Raw genomic sequence first — 21,664 nt, forward strand, 5'->3', positions numbered from 1 at the left:
TTAGTAGACAAGCGGGTCATTGAATGATTACCTGAACAGCTGTCCTGATTATGTATAACATCATCTCACCATGGTTAATGTCTAATAGGATGGAAGAATGAGTCAACAGACAACCTTTTACACCATAGTTATACACATGTTAAATATATACTTTATTCAAATATAGGTGTATTATTTTATACTTATTAGTTTTCAATAACAAACGGCAATTGTATACATTTTCTAATAATCATTTAGTGCAAATGAAATTGTTTTCCCTTTATTTTGTAGACCAGTGACTTTACTGTAACATTTTTTTCTTTTACATGTTGTCAATAAAACAAAAAATAAATGCGACTTGCCTGTGTGAATCCTCTGATGTTTGGCAAGAATTGCTTTCCAATTAAAACATTTCACACAATTTGAACTTGAAAATGGCTTCTGCCATGTGACTTTTCTGATATACAGTATAACAAGTCTTGATTTAATGAAAATGTTCCTACATTCTGAACATGAAAATGGCTTCTCCCTTGTGTGACTTCTCTGATGTTTAACAAGTATAGATTTCTCACTAAAATGTTCCGTGACATTCTGAACTTGAAAATAGCTCATGTCCTGTGTACATTATTTGATGATTAACAAGATGTGATTTGTCTATAAAATATTTCCCATATTCTGAGCAGGTAAATGGCTTCTTCCCAGCGTGAATTTTCTCATGTACTGTTAAAACTGATTGCTGTTTAAATGATTTCCCACATTCTGAACATGAAAATGGCTTCTCTCCTGTGTGATTTCTCATATGTATTTTCAGATTGGCTTTCACACTATAGTGTTTCCCACATTCTGAACATGAAAATGGCTTATCTTCTGTGTGAATTCTCAGATGTTGAACAAAATTTGTTTTACAGTTAAAACATTTCCCACATTCTGAGCATGTGAATAGCTTCTTCCCTGTGTGGATTTTCTTATGTACTGTTAAAACTGACTGCTGTTTAAATGATTTCCCACATTCTGAGCATGAAAAAGGCTTTTCCCCTGTGTGACTTCTTTGATGTATTACAAGGTTGCCTTTCTCACAATAACGTTTCCCACATTCTGAACATGAAAATGGCTTTTCTCCTGTGTGCGTTTTCATATGTGTAACAAGACTTGATTTCCAATTAAAACACTTCCCACATTCTGAACATGAAAATGGCTTTTCTCCTGTGTGAATTCTCTGATGTTTAACAAGATATGATTTTTCTGAAAAACATTTCCCACACTCTGAGCATGAATACGGCTTCTCCCCTGTGTGACTTCTCTGATGTGTAACAAGGCTTGGTTTACTAGTGTAACATTTTCCACATTCTGAACATGAAAATGATTTCTCCTTTCTGTAATCTATGTTATTTTCAATGGCTCTTCTTTGACTTTCATTTTGCATATTTGTCTTTGATAAAGAGAGGACCTGTTGAAAAGGATCACATGACAGATTTTTGCTGGGATGAGCTTGAGGTGTATCTGTGATAATTACAGGTTGTTCACATGTATCTGGTCTGCTACTATGATTATCAACTGCAACATCTGAGAATATCAGATGTCCCTTGAAGCTCCTGGTACAGTCATCTGCCAAGAATAAAACAGAATTTATTATTTTTAAATAACACTGCATTTGAATTATTTATTTTTGTATATACAGTACTTTATAAAATTTGCATACAAACGATAATAGAATAGAAGCAGCAGAGCAGAGAGAGCTGTCTGCCCACACAAGCTCTCAGTAAAGATTGTACATTGACAGTGAGGTGTCAATCACAGGAGTTGTGCCGGACTGCTGTGTGTATGACATTGTAACTCATCAATGATAATCACTAGGTGATAAAGCCTTTAGTTTAAGTAAACAACAGCACACAGCCTGATGAGAGGCATAGTTGATTTTTGTTGTTGTTTTTTGTTTGTTTTTTTTTAACCCCTTACTGTATATCTCTGAATATGTTAGTAATGTACTGGTTGCTTTTTCAAAATTTTATTAAGTCCAAAAGGCATCACAAGATATTCATAGTGACATTCACTTGTGTTAAATGCTGTCTTCCACTATGTACGTGTTAGGTTGTGGCACCATATTTAAACGTGGATTCAAAAGTTGATTAGCCATGCCCCTTGAGAAAGAGAGCCACGTGAAACGCACGTTGGGGAGCAGCTTGAGCGAACCTCACCTTATATGGGTAAATATTAACCCTTTCCATTGTGACTGAACTGTGTTGGATTTTACTCAATGTGAAATTGATGGATTTAGGGCATGCACGGTATAGATAGGAGGAATATGTACCTGTTATGCACTTGTCACTTTGAATATAGAATTGTCTTGCACTTTGAGATAAGCTAAGGAATACTGCTATCTGGTGGCTGTTCTATGCTCTGGCCACTTTATATGAAAGTCCCTATATGAATGTAGACTATTGTGTGATGGTTATTTAGCCAAGAATAGTATTTTTTTAAGATTAAACCAAGTATATTTGCCATCTTTTAGATATATTACTTTATATAAAGTGACTAAACTACTAGTAATTATTAAACAGATTTGTATTTTTACCTGGTTCTATTTTTTCTATGTGGATCATTCAGCTAACTATTAATGTGTATTGGGATTACTAAAAATCTTTAATGAATTTAATAAAAAAAGGGAATTTTGTTTACTTACCGTAAATTCCTTTTCTTCTAGCTCCTATTGGGAGACCCAGACAATTGGGTGTATAGCTTCTGCCTCCGGAGGCCACACAAAGTATTACACTTTTAAAAAAGTGTAACCCCTCCCCTCTGCCTATACACCCTCCCGTGGATCACGGGCTCCTCAGTTTTGGTGCAAAAGCAGGAAGGAGAAAACTTATAAATTGGTCTAGGGTAAATTCAATCCGAAGGATGTTCGGAGAACTGAAAACCATGAACCAAAAGAACAAATCAACATCAACAACATGTGTACACAAAAGAACAACCAGCCGAAAGGGCACAGGGGTGGGTGCTGGGTCTCCCAATAGGAGCTAGAAGAAAAGGAATTTACGGTAAGTAAACAAAATTCCCTTTTTCTTTGTCGCTCCATTGGGAGACCCAGACAATTGGGACGTCCAAGAGCAGTCCCTGGGTGGGTAAAAGAATACCTCAATAAAAGGAGCCGAAAAACGGCCCCCTCTTACAGGTGGGCAACCGCCGCCTGGAGGACTCGCCTACCTAGACTGGCGTCTGCCGAAGCATAGGCATGCACTTGATAGTGCTTCGTGAAAGTGTGCAGACTAGACCACGTAGCTGCCTGACACACCTGCTGAGCCGTCGCCCGGTGCCGCAAAGCCCAGGACGCACCAACTGCTCTGGTAGAATGGGCTTTCAACCCTGAAGGAAGTGGAAGCCCAGAAGAACGGTAGGCCTCGAGAATCGGTTCCTTGATCCACCGAGCCAAGGTTGACTTGGAGGCCTGAGAGCCCTTACGCTGGCCAGCGACAAGGACAAAGAGCGCGTCTGAACGGCGCAGGGGCGCCGTGCGAGACACGTAGAACTGGAGTGCTCTCACTAGATCCAAAGAGTGCAAATCCTTTTCACACTGGTGAATTGGATTAGGGCAAAAGGAAGGCAAGGAGATATCCTGATTTAGATGAAAAGGGGATACCACCTTAGGGAGAAATTCCGGGACAGGACGCAGAACCACCTTATCCTGGTAGAAAACCAGGAAGGGGGCTTTGCATGACAGCGCTGCAAGCTCAGACACTCTCCGAAGTGATGTGACTGCCACCAGGAAGGCCACCTTCTGAGAAAGACGGGAGAGAGAGACATCCCGCAGCGGCTCAAAAGGCGGCTTTTGAAGAGCCGTCAGAACCCTGTTAAGATCCCAAGGTTCCAACGGACGTTTGTAAGGTGGGACCATGTGGCAAACCCCCTGCAGGAACGTACGGACCTGCGGAAGCCTGGCTAGATGCTGTTGAAAAAACACGGAGAGCGCCGACACTTGGCCCTTGAGAGAGCCGAGGGACAAAATCTTGTCCATTCCAGATTGTAGGAATGAAAGAAATGTGGGTAAAGCAAACGGCCATGGAGGAAAACCGTTATCAGAGCACCAGGATAAGAAGGTTTGCCAAGACCTGTAATAGATTTTGGCGGACGTTGGCTTCCTGGCTTGTCTCATGGTGGCAATGACATCCTGAGATAACCCTGAAGACGCTAGGAGCCAGGACTCAATGGCCACAGTCAGGTTGAGGGCCACAGAATTCAGATGGAAAAACGGCCCTTGTGACAGCAAGTCTGGGCGGTCTGGAAGCGCCCACGGTTGACCCACCGTGAGATGCCACAGATCCGGATACCACGACCGCCTCGGCCAGTCTGGAGCGACGAGAATGGCGCGACGGCAGTCGGACTGGATCTTGCGTAGTACTCTGGGCAGCATCGCCAGAGGGGGAAACACATATGGCAGTCGAAACTGCGACCAATCCTGGACCAGAGCGTCCGCTGCCAGAGCTCTGTGATCCTGAGACCGTGCCATGAAGGTCGGGACCTTGTTGTTGTGTCGTGACGCCATGAGATCGACGTCCGGCGTTCCCCAGCGGCGACAGATCTCTCGAAACACGTCTGGGTGAAGAGACCATTCCCCCGCGTCCATGCCCTGACGACTGAGAAAATCTGCTTCCCAGTTTTCCACGCCCGGGATGTGAACTGCGGAGATGGTGGAGCCTGTGACTTCCACCCACTGCAGAATCTTGGGGCTTGGCGGAGGGACGAAAGGACCGAAACCTCGATTGGATTTTTCTCTGCTGAGGTCTCTTAGGTTTGGACTGGGGTAAGGAGGAGTCCTTTCCCGAGGATTCCTTAATAATCTCATCCAACCGTTCGCCAAACAAACGTTCGCCAGAAAAAGGCAAACCAGTTAAGAACCTTTTGGAAGCAGAGTCTGCTTTCCATTCGCGCAGCCACATGGCCCTGCGGACTGCCACGGAGTTAGCGGATGCCACAGCCGTACGGCTAGCAGAGTCCAGGACGGCGTTCATGGCGTAGGACGAAAATGCTGATGCCTGAGAGGTCAAAGAAGACACATGCGGAGCAGAATTCCGCGTGACAGCATTAATCTCAGTCAGACATGCCGAGATTGCTTGGAGAGCCCACACAGCCGCAAAGGTCGGGGCAAAAGACTCGCCCGTGGCCTCATAAATAGACTTCACCAAGAGCTCTGTCTGTCAGTGGCATCCTTCAGGGATGAGCCATCGGCAACAGACACAACGGACCTAGCAGCCAATCTAGAGACTGGCGGATCCACCTTGGGTGAGTGTGCCCAGCCCTTAACGACTTCAGGTGGAAAGGGATAACGCGTGTCAGAGTGCCTTTTAGTAAAACGCTTGTCCGGGACCGCTCTGGGCTTCTGGACAGCGTCCCTGAAATTAGAGTGATCAAAGAACGTATTGCGCGTACGTTTGGGGAATCGAAATTGGTGTTTCTCCTGCTGAGAAGCCGACTCCTCTACAGGTGGAGGCGGGGGAGAGAGATCCAACACCTGGTAGATGGACGAAATAAGATCATTTACTAAGGCGTCCCCCTCAGGGGTATCAAGGTTGAGGGCGAAGTCAGGGTCAGAGCCCTGAGCTCCCACATCCGCCTCGTCATCCTGAGAGTCCTCAAGCTGAGATCCAGAGCAGCGTGAGGAGGCCGGGGAAGAGTCCCAGCGAGGCCGCTTAGCCGGTCTGGGACTGCGATCCGGGCAGGAGTCCTCCGCCTGGGACCTAGGGGCTATCCTGGAAGCGCGCTGCGGCGCGGACTGAGAAGGCCCTGGAGGAGACAAACTAACAGAGGCCGGGGCCTGTGAAGAGCCCGGTCTGGACTGCAATGCCTCAAGGAGCTTAGATGACCATTTGTCCATAGACTGTGCAATGGATTGAGAAAGTGACTGAGAGAGTTTCTCCGCGAAAGAGTCCAATGACTGTGCCTCTGTCCCTGCAGCCTGCTCAGGAGGAGCAGGGGGATCTACATGAGCCGAGGGGCCCACAAGTGCCCTAGGCTCCGGCTGAGCAAGCGTGGCAGGAGTCGAGCATTGATCACAGTGAGGGTAGGTGGATCCCGCAGGCAACATAGCCCCACAAGAGGTACAGGCTGCGAAAAAAACCTGTGCCTAAGGGGCTTTGCTCCTTGTGGACGACATGCTGTAAGCAATAAGTGTCCCTTAGGAGAGCGACCACTGAGGGTATATGGGAAAGGGTTATACAGCCGTTCCGAATATATATAATATATATATATAAATATATATATCACGGCACCCTAGGGGAACCAGCACCGGGTGACCGGTGTGGCTTACCAACTGCTGGTGTCCTCCAGATTCCCTGTCGTGGGTCCCCCGGAGCTGTAGAGCTGTGCAGCTGCAGCATACACCGGCAGAATGCCAAACATGGCCGCCGGAGCTCTCAAGGGGGGAGTGGAACCATGGGCGGCGCCGGCAAAAGGCGGGAATCTGGAGGCCCCATAGTGGTCAATGAGAGGGGAGGGGAGACATGCAAAGATGCTCCAGCCCACTGTCGGTAATCCCGCCCTTACCCCTGACAAGTAGCCCGGGGGCGGGATTTTTCGCGACTAGGCCGCGATGAAGCCGGGGACTAAATTTAAGGCCGTGCCCGACAAGCAGGCACGGCCGGCGAGGAAGTCCGATGAAAAAACAACGGACGGCGCTACTGGGGAGAAAGGCGACCTCTCTCCCCGTACCGTCCCCCCATGGGGACACAGAGTACCTTGAAGGTGCAGGGCCCGGTCCCTGGGGATGAAAACGCTCCGGTCCAGCAGGTTCCACCAGGGGCTGCGGATGGAGCACGGTCTCAGCAGGTGAATGACCGGTGAGGCTCCCACTTCTCCCAGAGCCGCATAAGGGATGGTGAGGGAGACGGCATGTGGCTCCAGCCTTTGTACCCGCAATGGGTACCTCAACCTTAACAACACCGCCGACATAGTGGGGTGAGAAGGGAGCATGCCGGGGACCCCATGAGGGGACCTCTTTTCTTCCATCCGTCATACTATGTATGAGAAATCTTTTTTTTTTTTTTATGAGTGGATGTGTGCCTCCTTCCACACAAAGCATAAAACTGAGGAGCCCGTGATCCACGGGAGGGTGTATAGGCAGAGGGGAGGGGTTACACTTTTTTAAAAGTGTAATACTTTGTGTGGCCTCCGGAGGTAGAAGCTATACACCCAATTGTCTGGGTCTCCCAATGGAGCGACAAAGAAAAGGTTTTTTTTATATGAATATCTGGTACTGTTCTCTGAGTTCTAATTTATGATTGGAGTCATAGTGTATCAACATATTTGAAATGTAGTTTTGGAAATTTACTGTAGCGATCTGGTATTTGACTTGCTGAAGATGCCAATTTGATATCAAAACGAATAGCCTGAATATCTTATGCTTTAATGGCTACATATTCTATTCTTTGGACGTTCATTATCCGCAGTGCCTTGGTCCTTGACACTGACAAGCTTCAGAAGTATCTTTAGAGGCATCTGCATTTCTCTGCATTTAGTGGTCACTCACCTGTGTGGTTATCTGTAGGAATCTCCTCTTTACACCTCTCATCATCCCTCACGTATGTCTCTGTAGTATTAATATGGGTCAGATCTTTATCCTGAAACAGAGATTGTAAAAGTCCCAGACAGATGGAATTCGTGTGAAATGATTTAGAAGAAAAAAAAATTGATGGCCAAACCTGACACTATAGCAGTAGTTATCACAGAGCTGCAGGTCTTTCGTATAAGTCCAACCTGTTGTCTCCTAATTCTATTAGGGGTACTTCACACACAGCGAGATCGCTACTGAGATCGCTGCTGAGTCACGTTTTTTGTGACCTCATTAGTGATCTCGCTGTGTGTGACACTGAGCAGCGATCTGGCCCCTGCTGTGAGATCGCTGCTCGTTACACACAGTGCTGGTTCGTTTTTTTATTGTTGCTCTCCCGCTGATAAGCACACATCGCTGTGTGTGACAGCGAGAGAGCAACAATCTTGAATGTGAAGGGAGCAGGAGCCGGCGTCTGACAGCCTGCGGTAAGCTGTAACCAAGGTAAACATCGGGTAACCAAGGTGGTTACCCGATATTTACCTTCGTTACCAGCCTCCGCAGCTCTCACGCTGCCAGTGCCGGCTCCTGCTCCCTGCACACGCTAAGTTAAGCGGTGTGAGCTGGTAACTAAGGTAAACATCGGGTAACCATAACCCATGTTTACCTTAGTTACCAGTGTCCGCAGCTTCCAGACGCCGGCTCCGTGCAAGCGCAGCGTCGCTTGCACGTCGCTGCTGACTGGTCACTGGTGAGATCTGCCTGTTTGACAGCTCACCAGCGACCATGTAGCGATGCAGCAGCGATCCTGACCAGGTCAGATCGCTGGTCGGATCGTTGCTGCATCGCTTAAGTGTGAAGGTACCCTTAGTCTCCATAACTAAAAAATAGTGAGAAGATCCAGATAACATCTATTGTCTATGATCAGCTTCATCCAGTCATCTCCACCACGTATAAAACAAACTAAATGGCCACCTTATTAGATACACCCGTCTAGTAGCACATCGAACCTTCTTTGGCCTTTAGAACTTAGCAATTTTGTCGTCTAAAGGCCGCTTTACACGCTGCGATGTCGCTAATGATGGCAACCGCCCCCGTCGTTCGCGCATCACGGGCAAATCGCTGCCCGTGGCGAACAATATCGCAGGTACGCGTCACACGTACTTACCTTCCTAATGACGTCACTGTGGACGGTGAACAACCTTTTTTTTTTTTAAGGGGGAGGTTTGTGCGGCGTCACAGCGACGTCACGCAGCGTCCCACCAATAGAAGCGGAGGGGCAGAGAGCAGCCGCATTAACGACACGCCCACCTCGTTGCCAGAGAACGCAGGAACGCTCTTGTTTGTCGTTCCCAGGGTGTCACACGTAGCGATGTGGTCTGCCTCAGGAACAATCTGCATCCTGAACCAGCAACGATATTTGGGAAATGAACGACGTGTCAACGATCAACGATTTGGTGAGTATTTTTGATCGTTAGCGGACGCTCATAGATGTCACACGCAACAACGTCGCTAACGACAACAGATGTGCATCACAAATTCCGTGACCCCCAGCGATATCTTGTTAGAAATATCGTTGCGTGTAAAGCGACTTTTAGATTCCACTACGTGATACAATTGTTCTGCAGGAATATTGGCTAAATGTAAAAGTTATGGATAGGAAACTGGGCAGGGAAAAAGTTAGAGTATCAGCCCTGCAGTTTTGGGAGATGTTTGTAGGCGGTTCACCAATTTTGGTTTTTTTTTATGTAGTACAATTAACACTAGACTGTAATTGTGGTACGTTTTCTATGTGGGGCTCTGTAGAGTAAGGACCATCTACTGCTCCTTGTTAGCACTTGAAGCGTAATATTAAGTGTGCAGAAACATTTTGACTAAGGGGAGAGGTTTAGTCTATAACTAGACCCCTGGGAGCTGTTAGAGTTCAGTTGTGGATTGAGAGTTGAAAAGAGAAGTGAGAGACTGAGAAGCAAGAAGTGTGTGTGATAAGGAAGAATGACAAAAAACTGTAGGTGGAAAATTGCTATAGAGTCTCATCTAACAACAATGAAAGAAATAATGTGGCGTGTTCACTCACATTTTTCGGTTGTCTTATAAAAACCTTGAATTAAACTTCAGTGGTAGATCCAGCTATTGCAGAAACCACAAATCAAAGATCAGCAGGCATTGTATAGGAACTCCAAAATAATGTGCTCACCTCTGCGCCACTGGATGTAGAGTAAAGGAGCCAATATACTGGATGCAGTTATGTAGGAAGTTTAACTACGCATTTCGAAGTGAACCCACTTCTTCCTCAGGAAAATCAGGTAATCTCAAGTTTTCTGTGGAAGAAGTGGGTTCACTTCGAAATGCGTAGTAATAAAACCGCCTAAATAAACACATTCACAATATTGTCTCCTTTACTATCGGTCCCGTTACAGGTAGCGACGTTCCAGCAATCACAACAACGATACGACCTGCTCAGAATCGCTGGTACGTCGCTACATGGTCCCCGTTGAGCTGTCAATCAGGCAGATCTCCACAGCGACCAGCCATTAGCGACCAGTGTACCGACGGCTCCCTGTACACTGAAGAACTGGCGCTCGTTGGTCTCCCGTAGTCAAACACGCCAAAGTGTGCTGCACAGCGGGAGACCAACGAGCAAAAAATTATCCTGATCGGTTTGGTTTGTCACGATCAGCGACCTAGCAGCAGGGGCCCGCTCGCTGCTGCTTGTCACACACAGCGATATCGCTGGCACATCACAAAATCTGTGACGTTTCAGCGATCTCACTAGCGATCTCGCTATGTGTGACAGGGGCTTATCTGTCCATCAGCGCAGTGGTAATCCCATTACTCTTGAGTTCCTGTACAATGCTGACTGATAAGGAAGAATTGTGCTTCTAAACTGATCTACCTACTGACCTGTAGCTGAGAAATTGGAAAACTGCTGGTTAACCTGTTACCAGGTCAGAAATCCGGTGAAGAAAGAGGATCTCTATGGTACTGAGCCAGAGGTCCAGAAGGGTAGTTGTGGGTTTATGTGCAACCAGAGACAGCAAGGACAAAGGCTATGTGTAAATCTGACTTGGAATTTACATAAAGATCTTTAGATAGCCAAAACGTGGCAGATTGTACACGGTGAGTGTGCTTCATCGAGAAGGAAAGAAAGTGCTATTAGCAAAGATGGAGACAACTAATGACGAATGCAACTGCTGGATAATGTATAAGTTATGTGTCGCGACATGAATCTATGAAGTATGTGCCCCTGTTGTAAACAGAAGATGACATTAACAAGTTATGGACCTGCTATTCTCTCTCATGTACTGTATATATACTGTGTGTGTGTGTGTGTGTGTGTGTGTGTGTGTGTGCGTGTGTGTTATATATATATATATATATATATATACATATATACATATATATACACAGTGCCTACAAGTAGTATTCAACCCCCTGCAGATTTAGCTGGTTTGATAAGATGCAAATAAGTTAGAGCCTGCAAACTTCAAACAAGAGCAGGATTTATTAACAGATGCATAAATCTTACAAACCAACAAGTTATGTTGCTCAGTTAAATTTTAATAAATTTTAAACATAAAAGTGTGGGTCAATTATTATTCAACCCCTAGGTTTAATATTTTGTGGAATAACCCTTGTTTGCAATTACAGCTAATAATCGTCTTTTATAAGACCTGATCAGGCCGGCACAGGTCTCTGGAGTTATCTTGGCCCACTCCTCCATGCAGATCTTCTCCAAGTTATCTAGGTTCTTTGGGTGTCTCATGTGGACTTTAATCTTGAGCTCCTTCCACAAGTTTTCAATTGGGTTAAGGTCAGGAGACTGACTAGGCCACTGCAACACCTTGATTTTTTCCCTCTTGAACCAGGCCTTGGTTTTCTTGGCTGTGTGCTTTGGGTCGTTGTCTTGTTGGAAGATGAAATGACGACCCATCTTAAGATCCTTGATGGAGAAGCGGAGGTTCTTGGCCAAAATCTCCAGGTAGGCCGTGCTATCCATCTTCCCATGGATGCGGACCAGATGGCCAGGCCCCTTGGCTGACAAACAGCCCCACAGCATGATGCTGCCACCACCATGCTTGACTGTAGGGATGGTATTCTTGGGGTCGTATGCAGTGCCATCCAGTCTCCAAACGTCACGTGTGTGGTTGGCACCAAAGATCTCGATCTTAGTCTCATCAGACCAGAGAACCTTGAACCAGTTTGTCTCAGAGTCCTCCAAGTGATCATGAGCAAACTGTAGACGAGCCTTGACATGACGCTTTGAAAGTAAAGGTACCTTACGGGCTCGTCTGGAACGGAGACCATTGCGATGGAGTACGTTACTTATGGTATTGACTGAAACCAATGTCCCCACTGCCATGAGATCTTCCCAGAGCTCCTTCCTTGTTGTCCTTGGGTTAGCCTTGACTCTTCGGACGAGCCTGGCCTCGGCACGGGTGGAAACTTTCAAAGGCTGTCCAGGCCGTCGAAGGCTAACAGTAGTTCAATAAGCCTTCCACTTCCGGATGATGCTCCCAACAGTGGAGACAGGTAGGCCCAACTCCTTGGAAAGGGTTTTGTACCCCTTGCCAGCCTTGTCACCCTCCACGATCTTGTCTCTGATGGCCTTGGAATGCTCCTTTGTCTTTTCCATGTTGACCAAGTATGAGTGCTGTTCACAAGTTTGGGGAGGGTCTTAATTAGTCAGAAAAGGCTGGAAAAAGAGATAATTAATCCAAACATGTGAAGCTCATTGTTCTTTGTGCCTGAAATACTTCTTAATACTTTAGGGGAACCAAACAGAATTCTGGTGGTTTGAGGGGTTGAATAATAAATGACCCTCTGTATAAACTTTTCACAATTTAAAAAAAAAAAAAAAAAAGAAATAACATTCTTTTTTGCTGCAGTGCATTTCACACTTCCAGGCTGATCTACAGTCCAAATGTCACAATGCCAAGTTAATTCCGAATGTGTAAACCTGCTAAATCTGCAGGGGGTTGAATACTACTTGTAGGCACTGATATAGATTATATATATATATATATATATATATATATATATATTTATATATATATATATATTTATATAATATACACACACACACACACACACACACACACACACACAGGAATGTAAACAACAATCAACCCCGACAAGGAAGGCCAACGGGAAACGAAACGAGCGTCTGGGCCGATTATTGTTTACATTCCTGAGGCAGGATAATATGGGTAAGTTGGATCACCTCATCTGCTGAATCTAATAATACTTTTGTTGTACTGGACTGCCCTCCAGTGGCCATGGGTATTTACTACAGGCTTTACCGCTCTTAATTGTGTTCTATTGGGTTTTGTGCAATATTGATATTGTTTACAATCTTTTTTATATATTTATTCAATTATTGCTGCACATGGAGCCACTCATAGTACAACATATATTTTCAGCTTGATATATACACATTATATACCTTTTTTGATCCATACTTAATACCCCATCTGTACCATGCCCCCAAGGTTATGTATACAATTCTTTCTGCACTTTGTATTCCCCCATTGTTACACATACTGCTTGATGGCTTTTTTATATGTACATTTTTATCTTTGCTTCCTAAAATTATTACTCTTGATTATTATGGATTTTCACTCCATGTTTTTCTGAGGTCAATTGATATAGGAGTTTTCCATTATTTAGTTGAATATGGTTTTTCGACTGATTTTGATTCTATATGTAGTTTGAATGTCTGTGCTCCTGTTCTCAGAACAAGTTGTAATAAGTTATTTGCTTCCACAAGATCTAATATCATTGGATGTTTTTCTCAGACTATTTTCAATATACTCCTCACATCATTGCAGGTAAAAATCTATCGAAGTTGGCAATTGTTGAAATGCTTGTGCTGGCTAATCTAGCACTAATACCATGTTTGAAATGATTCAGATTGCTAAATCTTCCCATTCTTAAAATTGATTATTCCATGCTGCACTAAGTAGTCATATATCTAATAAGTTTCAGATGGAATAGGTCATTGTCTATAATTAATTGTCCATTCAGAGTACAATACTGATGGATAAAACAATACTGAACACAAGACCTTCACAGCCGCCGACACATCATAGCGCAGATTTCATGACACCTTCTCTCCATCTACCTGATCATCCTGAGGAACATCTGGCTTTTCTTGTTTACAGTCCTGTGGGAGAAGAGGACGGGGACATCTCTCTGGTGTTGTCCTCTCACTGGATAGATCTGGAGGAAACACATACAGGGACTGAATTCATTCTATATATACAGATTATTATAGGCCGTGTGTATTTAGTCCTGTCTATTACCTGGTGATGTGAGGGGCTGGGGAACCTCCATCATGACGTCCTTGTACAGATCTTTGTGTCCTTCTAAATACTCCCACTCCTCCATGGAGAAATAGACGGTGACATCCTGACACCTTATAGGAACCTGACACATACAATGATACCGTCATCCCCGATCCCTTCATAGCGTTACTGTATAATGTCCCAACATTCCCAGCAGTGTCACCTCTCCAGTCAGCAGCTCAATCATCTTGTAGGTGAGTTCTAGGATCTTCTGGTCATTGATGTCCTCATGTATCAGGGGGTGAGGTGGAGGCCCCGTAATTGGGCTCAGGGGTCTTCCCCATCCCTCAGACACAGGGGCCTGACAACGCTCACTAGAGGTCTTCTTCACTACTGTGTAATCCTGGTTATGGAGAGACACATTAATAAACCTCACTACAGACATTTCCAGAGTCCTCACCTCTCCAGTTCTGCCCATCTGTTATTCCCATAGATAAGAATGATGTAATGTGACGTCATCAGAATCTCTCACCTCTCCAGTAAGCCGGAAGAGGATCTCTAGGGTGAGGTGTAATATCCTCTCCGCCATCTTGTCCCTGTCCTTATCCATCCTTGATGGGTCAATCAGGAAATTCTCTTATATAGAAGATATGAGAGGATCCGATATTGTAGGGACCTGAATGGGGAGAAGATGACGATGTAACATCAGAAAGATCCCATGTAAGAAATCTCCGGAGCTGTTACCGGCGTCACATGATCACTATATCCAGTCCTGGCCCCGGTATAACACACAATCCAATTAAAAATCTAAATTCTGATATATAAAGCTGAGTGTATGTATGTATGTATGTATGTATGCATGCATGCATGTATGTGTGTATGTCTGCTAAAGGAATCCGCACCGTCGCATTTACAATCACAACATTTTGCATAGACGCCCCATGTGACTCAGGGAACATCATAGACTATGTTTTAATGGGAAAATTTAACCCTTCGCTTTACAGTTGCTCTCAAAAAATCCTGCCTTCATTAAAGTCAATGGAGCTTCGAGCTATTAGGTTATTAATAGGAGCTGTAATTGGTTTCTATAGCAACAAAATAAATTGTTTAGTATAAGAAGCTTATGTGTGAGGTAATAAGATGTTGGTGGGGAGACGGATAGTGAGACAGAAAGAGACAGAGAGAGAGAGAGACAGACAGTCAAAGAGACAGACAAAGGGACAGACAGAGACAGACACGGAAAGAGACAGGCAAAGAAACAGGCAAAGAGACAGAGAAAAGGAAAGAGACATGGAGAGAGACAGAGACAAAAAAAAAAAGAGAGATGGGGGAACGAGACAGACGGGGGAACGAGACAGACAGGGGAACGAGACAGACGGGGGAACGAGACAGACAGACAGAGAGAGAGAGACAGACACAGATAGACACAGAGATAGAGAGACAGACAGCGATAGAGAGAGACAGACAGACTGATACAGCCAGACAGAGACACCGAGACAGATGTCAGAGACAGACAGACAGAGACTGGGAGAGAAAGAGACACAGTTACTATCTCGGGCAACGCCCGGGTACTACAGCAAGTCTAATATATACAGCTAAGTGTATGTATGTGTGTGTCCGCTAAAGGAAGTCGTACCGTCGCATTTGCAATCATTAAATTTTGCACAGCCACATCACTTGACTCAGGGAACGTCATAGACTATGTTTTCAGGGGAAAATTTAACCCCGCGCTCTACAGTTATTCGCCAAAAACCTGCTTACATTAAAGTCAAAGGAGCTGGTGACATGCCTGCGCCAGGGCTTGGGGTTACTCGTTACTGGGCCGCGGTTCCATTTCTGGGACGGTGCGGTGGCAAGGCCCGGTTCCATGACCCCGGTGTTGTTAGTTAAAGAAGAAGTGATGGGGATGGTAGTTCGTGACACCACCTGTGGTACTCAGCCAGAGATAGCCGACGATGGGACCTCTGGGGCAGATGGTGACGCAGCTGAGTTGGTATAGCTCTCCACAGGTAGAGTTGGGCTCCAGGGCTGTTGGGGGTAGTAGGGGATGGTGGGGGGCAGGCGAATAACGGAGCAACACAGAGATGCAGTCTCAAGGTGTTTTTCTCACTGTAGCAGGTCCCAAAGTAGCAAGACTAGTCAGTGACCACCTTTGGAGTGCTGGGTTTCACAGTGATGGGCTCCAGTCAATCTCAGGTAGTTCAGAGGTCAAGACCGGTGCACCTTTCTCATGTTCCTTCCTTGGTTGTCTTCCTGTGCTGACTTCTCGCCCTCCTGTCCTGCGTCTACACACACACAGTGCCCTGAGTCAGTGTCCGCGGATCCTTCACAATGGGAGCCTGTCGGCCTAGTCCCTTTGGTCCTATGAGGTCACCTTACAGCGGATTCGTTTGCGGGTTTGGCTTCGGTACTAGATGTGTCCTCAGCCTCTGGTTTTACTAGCGGAGCACGTTGGTTCTTCTCCTCTAGTCTAGGGACCAGTCGCCGATGTGTGGCCAAGTCCCTCCACTCCAATATCTTGCATGTGGAACAAAGCCACGGGAGTATGGCGCACTTCCCGTGGTCTCTAGGACTGTTTCTGTGTTGCGCCTGGGCCGAGCTGCACCAGCTCCAGACCACAGGTCTTCACTCCTCCACTGCCCCTTCTCGACTCTCTGACACTACAGTGTCCCTTCACTAACTAGCTCCACCCCCAGGCCCTGTCAGATTAGGGGGAGGGAGATACCATCACCAGTGGTGGCTATACTGTACATAACATTAATGGAACCAAGCCCTAACCCTGACCTGGACGGAGAGCTGTTAATTTAGAGTGTTGTGTGTTTTGTGTGCATACCAGTGGATGACCTTTTCCGTACCCAGGATGGAGCACCACACCTCTGGATGAGGTGCAGTACCTCTGTGGCGACTGAAGCCTCAAGGGCGCCACACTGGGAACGGATGTTATTACAGACTCCTATTACGGACAGAGAAAGAGACAAACAAGGAGAACCACACACAGAAGCTGGATGTTTGAGGTAATATATTGCCTGTTTTGACAGTTACACTGGATATTTATCAGGTGGCCTATAGCAACCAATCACAGTTCTTCTATTTTGTTAGAAGTCAATGAGCTTTGATTGGTTGCTATAGGAAATGAAGGACATTGTTAGTATAGAACAGCTTATGTGTGAGTTAATATGATTACGGTGAAGACGCTTAGCCGATGCTGTTGTAGAGGCTGATGTAAGTCATATGACCTTACCTGTATAGTAATTGCGTGGGGTTTTATGAGGCAATATCTTGGCTGTTTTGACAATTGGCCTGGATATTTATCACATGGCCTATAGCAACCAATCACATCTCTGCTTCTATTTTGTTACAGTCAGGAGCTCTGATTAGTTGCTATAGGCAACGAAGGATAATTAATATGATTTCAGTGGTGAGATGGATAGAGAGAAAGAGAGAAAGCAAGAGAGTGAGAGAGACAGAAATAGAGATGGGGACGGCAGAACCGGGGCCGTCAGTAACAGATAATGATAGAACATTAATATCTCCTGATAGTGACAACATGGAGCGGGTGACGGCCATAATGGAGACTGTACAATAACAGAGCAGCGAGCGGCGTCAGGAGGGAAGTGACCCAATCTAATCCCATACAGACAGATCCTGATAGAGCCGCACAGACGGGAACACGTTCTGTCTCCTGGAGTGTGAGCGCAGCACTGAGGGGGTTAATGTAATGGGGAATCTCCACATACCTCCTCCTGCAGAGCCGCACACTGGATATATGGCTGCTCTGTGCTTACAGGACCTGTGATGATGTCACATGGAGGGGAGGAGTCAGGGGGGGGTCACATGATCAGGTTCACACAAAAAAAGGTAACATTAAGAGTCTGATGATTTCTGTCAGTGTGATGACAACCAAGTGTGAGTGAGGGACCAGTGTCATTTAACCCCTTCACCACCCGTTTCTGTTCTTTTGGGGGGGTTTCGTCCTCCTCTTCCAACAGACATAACATCATTTATTCTTCTGTCCACATGGCCATATGAGGTGTTTTTTGCAGGACGTGTTGTTCTTTTGAGTGAAACCACTAATATTACCACATACTGTAGAGGAAAATGGGGGGGGGGAAAGCCAGGTGGTTTTAAATTGTGCAATTTTGCAATTGTTTTGCGTTTTCCCCCCCCATGTTCACTATATTGTCACGCTCCCCGGCTTCCCTGCCTCGCTCCCCGGCTCCTCTGTCAGGCGTCCCCCGCTCCACAGCCTCCATGCCCCATCACCTGCGGTCCCCAGGCAGCCCGGTCCCCGCTCCCGGCGGCAACTCTGATCCAGCCCGGCACTCCTGCCTCCTGTGCACCGCTCCCTGCTCTGGCTTCTGGCACCCGGGCCTCGCGCATGCACATTAGGGCGCGCGCGCGGTCATTGACACTCTCTTAAAGGGCCAGTGTCCTCCAACAGGATATTAAAGTATCAGGTACAGGGTATATAGGGGGATCCTTTCCAAGTGGGTGGGGCCTGTTCTTCGTGTTTGCTAAGCTAGGAGTCAGGTCTCCTTGTGTCTTGTGCCATACTTACCTATCTCTCTCGTAGAGTCGCTCCTGCCACGCCAACCGGTCCTGACAATACCCGAACCCCGAACGGTGACTGTCTGCCATCCCGTCAGTTCCTACCATCTCCGATCCCTGCGGTGACCCACCTTCTCGCTCTGTTGGTTCCGGATTCTGCCTGACGTCATCTCAGCCTCCGAACCTGAGCTCCGTCACCCGGACTACCATCAGAGACCCCGTGGTCCCAGGGACTTCTTCACTCCACTCCTCTGCACGGACTGTCCTGCTACCTGTAGTGCTCCGGCTACCGGGCACCTTGCCCTCGGTGAGGTGTTCAGCCCAGTGGATCCACCTCCTGGGTCTGCCCCGTCCACCTGGTCCTAACAGTAAGAACAGGCCATGGATCCCGCCGAAGCACTAGCGGCCCAGCTGGGCACCTTGCAGCAAGAACTCGTACGACAGCGCGAGACCCAGTACTGCATGCTGGCCTTCATGTCCTCGGTGGATACCCGCCTGAACACGCTGCAAGCAACTGCCACGTCCCTGGCATCTCAGGCTTCTACTGCACAGTCCACGGCCACGGTTCCTGTGGTGGCTACCTCGGAAGCTTCTAAACTCCGCTTGGCCTCTCCACCCCGTTATGCCGGAGATCCCAAGACCTGCAGAGGATTCTTAAATCAGTGCTCCCTCCATTTCAAGCTGCTTCCGCACCTGTTTGCCTCCGACCAAGCCAAGGTGGCGTTTGTGATGTCCCATCTAGAGGGTGAGGCACTGGCCTGGATGAACCCCTTGTGGGAACAGGAGGACCCTTTAACTACTAACATCCAGGACTTCCTGCAGGCGTTTAGAACCACCTTTGACGAACCCGGCCGTGCCGCCGCATCCGCCTCATCACTCCTCAGGCTACGTCAGGGGACCATGACGGTGGGGCAGTATGCCATCCGCTTCCGCACCTTGGCCTCAGAATTGGGGTGGAACAATGAAGCCCTCACCGCCGCCTTCTGGGAAGGACTCTCCGGTCGTATTAAGGACGAGCTGGTGGGCCGCGATGTTCCATCCACACTGGATGCTCTAATTGCACTAGCCACCCGCGTGGACCTCAGATTCCAGGAACGATCCAAAGAGGTGTCCCGCGAGAGATGTCCAATACGGCATTCCTCTCCTCCGCAGAAGCCCGTCATACCTCAGTCGGCATCGTCTGGCGTCTCTGCCCACGAACCCATGCAGATTGATCGTTTGCGGCAGTCCGACCAACGCCGAGCAGAACGGCTCGCTAAGGGTCTCTGCTTCTACTGCGGAGAGGGCACACACCTGCTACGTTCCTGTCCAGAGAGACCGGGAAACTCCAAAGCCTAGGGTTGGTAGGAGAGGCCACCCTAGGTGCTGGGACTCTCTCAGACCCGGTTACGTGGACTGTTCAAGTGACCACGGGAGAGACGCGGTTCACGGCCGAGGCGTACCTCGATTCCGGGGCAGCAGGCAATTTCATCCAGCAGGCCACGGTGGACAAGTACCAGGTGCCTGTTACTCCACTCGACAAACCCCTCGTGATTGCCTCTGTGGATGGGAGACCCCTCTCTGACACCATCTCGTGGATCACCAAGTCGGTAGAATTACGTATCGGTGCCCTGCACACCGAGAACATCACTCTCTACGTCCTCCCACACATGTCTCATCAAATCCTGCTGGGACTCCCCTGGTTACGGACACACGAACCGTCAGTCAGCTGGCGTACTGGTGAAGTTACCCGATGGGGCTCCTCTTGCCACGAGAACTGCCTGAAGACCATACAACCCATCCGACGACCTCCGGTTCCGGAGTCCCTACCAGGACTGCCTTCGGCCTATTGGTCCTTCGCGGACGTCTTTGATAAAAAGGAGTCAGAGGTACTGCCGCCACATCGTCCTTACGACTGTGCCATCGACCTACTCCCGGGAACTACACCACCTCGAGGACAGATATATCCTTTGTCCCCTGCTGAAACAAGGGCCATGTCTGCCTACATCACTGAGAACCTGGCAAGGGGATTCATCCGGAGATCCTCCTCTCCTGCTGGAGCAGGCTTCTTCTTCGTTAAGAAGAAAGAGGGCGACCTGCGCCGATGCATTGACTACCGGGGATTGAACCAAATCACCGTAAAAAATAAATACCCCCTGCCGCTCATCCCCGAATTGTTTGATCGGCTTAGAGGAGCTCATGTGTTTACCAAGTTGGATCTTCGGGGTGCCTACAACCTGGTCCGCATCCGCTCTGGGGACGAATGGAAGACCGCATTCAATACTCGCGATGGGCACTATGAATACTGTGTGATGCCCTTCGGCCTGTGTAACGCACCAGCAGTCTTTCAGGAATTGGTGAACGACGTGTTCCGGGACCTTCTCTACGTCTGTGTGGTGATATATCTGGATGACATCCTGGTCTTCTCTCCGGACCTCCAGACCCACAGAGAGAACGTGCAGCTGGTACTACAAAGACTGAGAGAGAATCGTCTGTACGCCAAGTACGAGAAGTGTGTCTTCGAGCAGTCTTCTCTTCCCTTCCTGGGTTACGTAATCTCCGATACCGGTCTGCAGATGGACCCAGAGAAGGTATCTTCCGTTCTCAACTGGCCCCCTCCTTCCGGACTGAAGGAAATCCAATGGTTTCTTGGATTTGCAAACTATTACCGTCAGTTTATCCCTCACTTCTCTGCCCTGACTGCGCCTCTCTCCGCCTTGACCAAGAAGGGGGCTAATCCGAAGGACTGGTCACCTGCGGCAGACGCCGCGTTTGGCTCCCTGAAACAGGCATTTGCTTCCTCTCCTGTGCTCCACCGTCCTGAGTTAAACCGACAGTTCACCTTGGAGCTGGATGCCTCCTCCTCGGGAGCCGGAGCAGTGCTCATGCAGAAGGCCTCCTCCGGGAAGATGGTTACTTGCGGTTTCTACTCCAAGAGCTTCTCCGCGCCTGAACGCAACTACACCATCGGTGACCGAGAGCTATTAGCAGTCAAACTGGCTCTGGAGGAGTGGCGCTACCTTCTGGAGGGAGCAGTGTACCCCGTGATCATTTACACGGACCACAAAAACCTGGAATACCTGCGGTCCGCTCAGCGACTGAACCCATGCCAAGCCAGGTGGTCCTTGTTCTTTGCCAGGTTCGATTTTCAGCTCCATTTTCGGCCCGCGGACAAGAATGTGCGAGCAGATGCCTTGTCCAGGTCATTCATGCCCAAGGAACAGGAGAAGGAGACGTCTCAGCCCATCATCTACCCAAGTAAAATCGTTCCGGTGGCCCCTGTCACCCTGGCCCAGATACCGCCCGGGAAGACCTATGTCTCTGAAACTGA

General features: G+C 47.7%; 1 protein-coding gene across 1 annotated transcript; it reads right to left on the minus strand.

Moving 5' to 3' along the window:
- Positions 1–128: 128 nt before the first annotated feature.
- Positions 129–13,942, minus strand: LOC142311938 (uncharacterized). Its single transcript, XM_075350808.1, has 4 exons — positions 13,825–13,942; positions 13,644–13,741; positions 7,499–7,589; positions 129–1,584 (listed from the first exon to the last, which is right to left on the minus strand). The coding sequence occupies exons 1-4, from the start codon at positions 13,907–13,909 to the stop codon at positions 551–553; spliced, it is 1,308 nt and encodes a 435-aa protein (XP_075206923.1). The 5' UTR covers positions 13,910–13,942; the 3' UTR covers positions 129–550.
- Positions 13,943–21,664: the final 7,722 nt, after the last annotated feature.

The sequence above is a fragment of the Anomaloglossus baeobatrachus genome, chromosome 5 (assembly GCF_048569485.1).
Source record: "Anomaloglossus baeobatrachus isolate aAnoBae1 chromosome 5, aAnoBae1.hap1, whole genome shotgun sequence".
Taxonomy (NCBI): Eukaryota; Metazoa; Chordata; class Amphibia; order Anura; family Aromobatidae; genus Anomaloglossus; species Anomaloglossus baeobatrachus.

Coding starts and splice junctions, on each gene's coding strand:
- LOC142311938 (XM_075350808.1), bottom strand. CDS start 13,909: ATGGAGGAGTGGGAGTATTTAGAAGGACACAAAGATCTGTACAAGGAC. Junction 7,590..13,643: donor ATGTTCCTCAGGATGATCAG/GTAGATGGAGAG, acceptor TCTCTGTTTCAG/GATAAAGATCTGACCCATAT. Junction 1,585..7,498: donor TCCTACAGATAACCACACAG/GTGAGTGACCAC, acceptor TATTCTTGGCAG/ATGACTGTACCAGGAGCTTC.